The 2,793-nt window shown below is 46.3% G+C and overlaps 1 protein-coding gene across 3 annotated transcripts in view; it reads left to right on the top strand.

Moving 5' to 3' along the window:
- IFT140 (intraflagellar transport 140) overlaps nt 1-2,793 on the top strand; it is a 90,866-nt gene that overhangs the window by 45,965 nt on the left and 42,108 nt on the right. For all 3 annotated transcript variants that reach the window (XM_023521453.1, XM_011376841.2, XM_011376840.2), the window contains one exon: nt 1,172-1,371. In XM_023521453.1, coding sequence (XP_023377221.1) covers nt 1,172-1,371 — 200 coding nt within the window. The remainder of the gene's footprint in view (nt 1-1,171; nt 1,372-2,793) is intronic.

Below are 2,793 nucleotides of genomic sequence, written 5' to 3'. Positions count from 1 at the left end.
GCAGTGCCCTGGTCGCTATTCCGCATGCACGTGTCTGAAGGTTTGCCACTCAGCACAAAATCAGTCCAAACTTTAGCCTCCTGCTCATGTGACGCAGCCTACACACGGCCATAAACCTTGAATTTAAGCTGCCATGGACTGTGGGCTGACTCAGGGCTTTTGCTTATGCTCTACTTTGTGCCAGGAAGGCTCTTGCCTTCCACACCTGGGTCTGACACATCCTGCTAGTGTCTCAAGGCCCCAGTCAAGCAGCCCCTGAAGTTGGGATCCTCAGTTGAACCTGAGAAGCAGCAGTGATATGGACGAGCTGCTGGGAATTGAGCTGGAGGCCAGTGGTGGAGGCTAGCCAGTGCAGGGGAGGCTACCCATCCCAAGAGGGTGGATCATGATCTCCCTTTACACGGGGGAGCACATGTGTACTCCGGAGGAATGGAGCCTGCAGAGAGGAAGAAGCAGACGATGCAGAAGACAGGGTGGTATGTGTGGGCTCCAGCCCAGAGGAGAGCAGGCAGGCACCCGGCAGGCAGGAAGGAAGCTGACATTTGAGGACACCAGTCCCCTCTGTAGGTGTATTTCAAGGTGTTGGATATAAAATGGCCTTAAGCAGCACACTGTTAATTCGTGCTTGTATTTGGACCAGACTCTGCTCTTCCTCTCCACGCACATGTTGAGGAAGCTCTGCCCCAGGTCGACGATTCTTCTGAGAAAAACCAGTGGCGCACAGTCCACTAATCCAGGTTGTCATTTTGGAAGATTTCACTTGAAATTGTGCTGGCATTACATCATTTTAAGACCTTATGCATATGTGCATGGGTCTGACTTGATAGTAAAAACTCCTTCTAGTTTACGAAACAAACCTGGGAGGTGAGGATTTTTGCAGCCAGTTTATAACTGCTGAAAAGTTGGTTAGGAAGTCAGAGGCTGGAAAATGGGTTCCTATGCATGGACAGCCTTTGCTTATCCGCTGTCTGAAACCATAGCCAAAAGCTTTGATAACTTCAAATGAGGACAGAGCCTCTGATAACTTCACTGCATTTGGCAGAGCCTCTTGCTAAGTGTTTGCTTCTATCTCCAGAGGGACCCCCATAGCTAACATATCTCAAAGAAGAGTCTCAGTGTAGGCATTAGTTTTATGTGAACTGCAAGTAAGCAGTGCCCTTTTGTCATTCAGCCAGGAGAAGCAGACAGAGATGACCAGGTGGATTCAGGGCAGCACTGCATCCCCCAGGTGGTGGGCAGGAGGCCCCTGCGAGACTTCGTGGGGCTGGAGGACTGCGACAAGCCCACCCGGGACGCCATGCTCAACTTCAGTTTCTTCGTCACTGTCGGAGACATGGATGAAGCTTTCAAATCTATCAAACTCATCAAAAGGTGAGGTTTCTGTTGACTGGGGTGTCAAAGGGACGTGCATACTCTTAGAATGCTTTCTCTGTGTCTCTCTTCCCCTTCTAAATGAGATTCTAAGAATCACTAACTCTTCTGTGACTCTGTCGTGTTGCATTTCACTCAACGAAATGCCACTGCGCTTGCAGACGCCAGGACCCGCCTGGCACGTTGTACCACAGAGGAGTGCGTTTTGGGTAGCACAGCTGGGCGTGGGAAGCAGGTGAGCCCGGCTCTTGGCCTCTGCAGTGCTCAGAGCCTCTTGAGCTGTTATTTAGTCGTTTTGATTTATTTCATAGTGATTTGAATACTTCCTAGTCGAAAGTGCTGCAGTTGTTAAATATTCATATCTGTCTCTTCGGGAAGAATTGCTACTAAACAAAAAAGTTTTATAATAAACACTCAAAACAGTACAGTGAAAATGCATTAAAATCGATCTAAAAGAAGTTTTCAATCAAAAGCTGTCTACAAACGGCTTCCTCTCTGTTCCAAGAGCATCGGACAGGTTTTAATCTCAAAAGGGTGGGAAAATTATTGAAGAATGAAACTGATGTGGGGAAAGAAAGCTGGGAAATTAAGTTTCCTGGACCAAATTCTCCTCATTTGTAACATGGAAACACCTTTCAAACTAGCATGTGACCCTAGTCCCTATCTTATTTCTAAAACTATGTGACCAAACTTTGTTCCAATTGGCGGGGCCTTTTCCATACTGGCCACATGAACAGATGGACCCTCAGTTTGGGAAGTAAACTAGAGCGTCTGGATGGCATAGCCCAACCTTTCACCAATCACCTTTCATTTAGTATAAACATTATCACAGACCATAGTCAACCACATGGCCAACTTTAAAACTTTAATATACATTTATATAGTCATATACATAATATTATTAAAATTATACATCTTAAATATTCCATTATTCTTTTAAAAAAAACACAATTATTTTTAGCATATGATTTGGGGGAAAATCCATTGTAGAAAAGAAGTTCAGAGGGAAGAAGCTCAGATCTAAATGTTCCCACGAGGTACTGGTTGTGGGACAGAAATCTGGCTGTTTCTTCACTGGATACTGTTTATTGTAGATGGTCAGGCCACAGATGCTTTTAAATCATTCTCAATTGCTTTGTGTTTTTTCAAGCACCAACTCCAGTCCACCATTTGTTCTGACTATCCTGGGGCAATATGGCTTCGAATTCCGGACTGGTCTCCTCACTTCTCTGGAAGGTTGAAAGCTGCAAAGCTGCTTTCTTGGGGATCAGTCTAGTAATAGCCGGTGTCTTACCCTGGCTCCGCTCGGCACCTGCCAGCTCCCAGGATCAGTTTCTTGGGCCAGAGGTTGGCAACAGTGATTCCACCTCTAGGTGGCGCTAGCTCAAGCAGTGCGGCAATTAGAGATCTGTCCTTGTCCCT

The sequence above is a fragment of the Pteropus vampyrus genome, unplaced genomic scaffold, assembly GCF_000151845.1.
Source record: "Pteropus vampyrus isolate Shadow unplaced genomic scaffold, Pvam_2.0 Scaffold303, whole genome shotgun sequence".
NCBI classification, from domain to species: Eukaryota; Metazoa; Chordata; class Mammalia; order Chiroptera; family Pteropodidae; genus Pteropus; species Pteropus vampyrus.
This window is presented reverse-complemented; position numbering and strand designations above follow the sequence as displayed.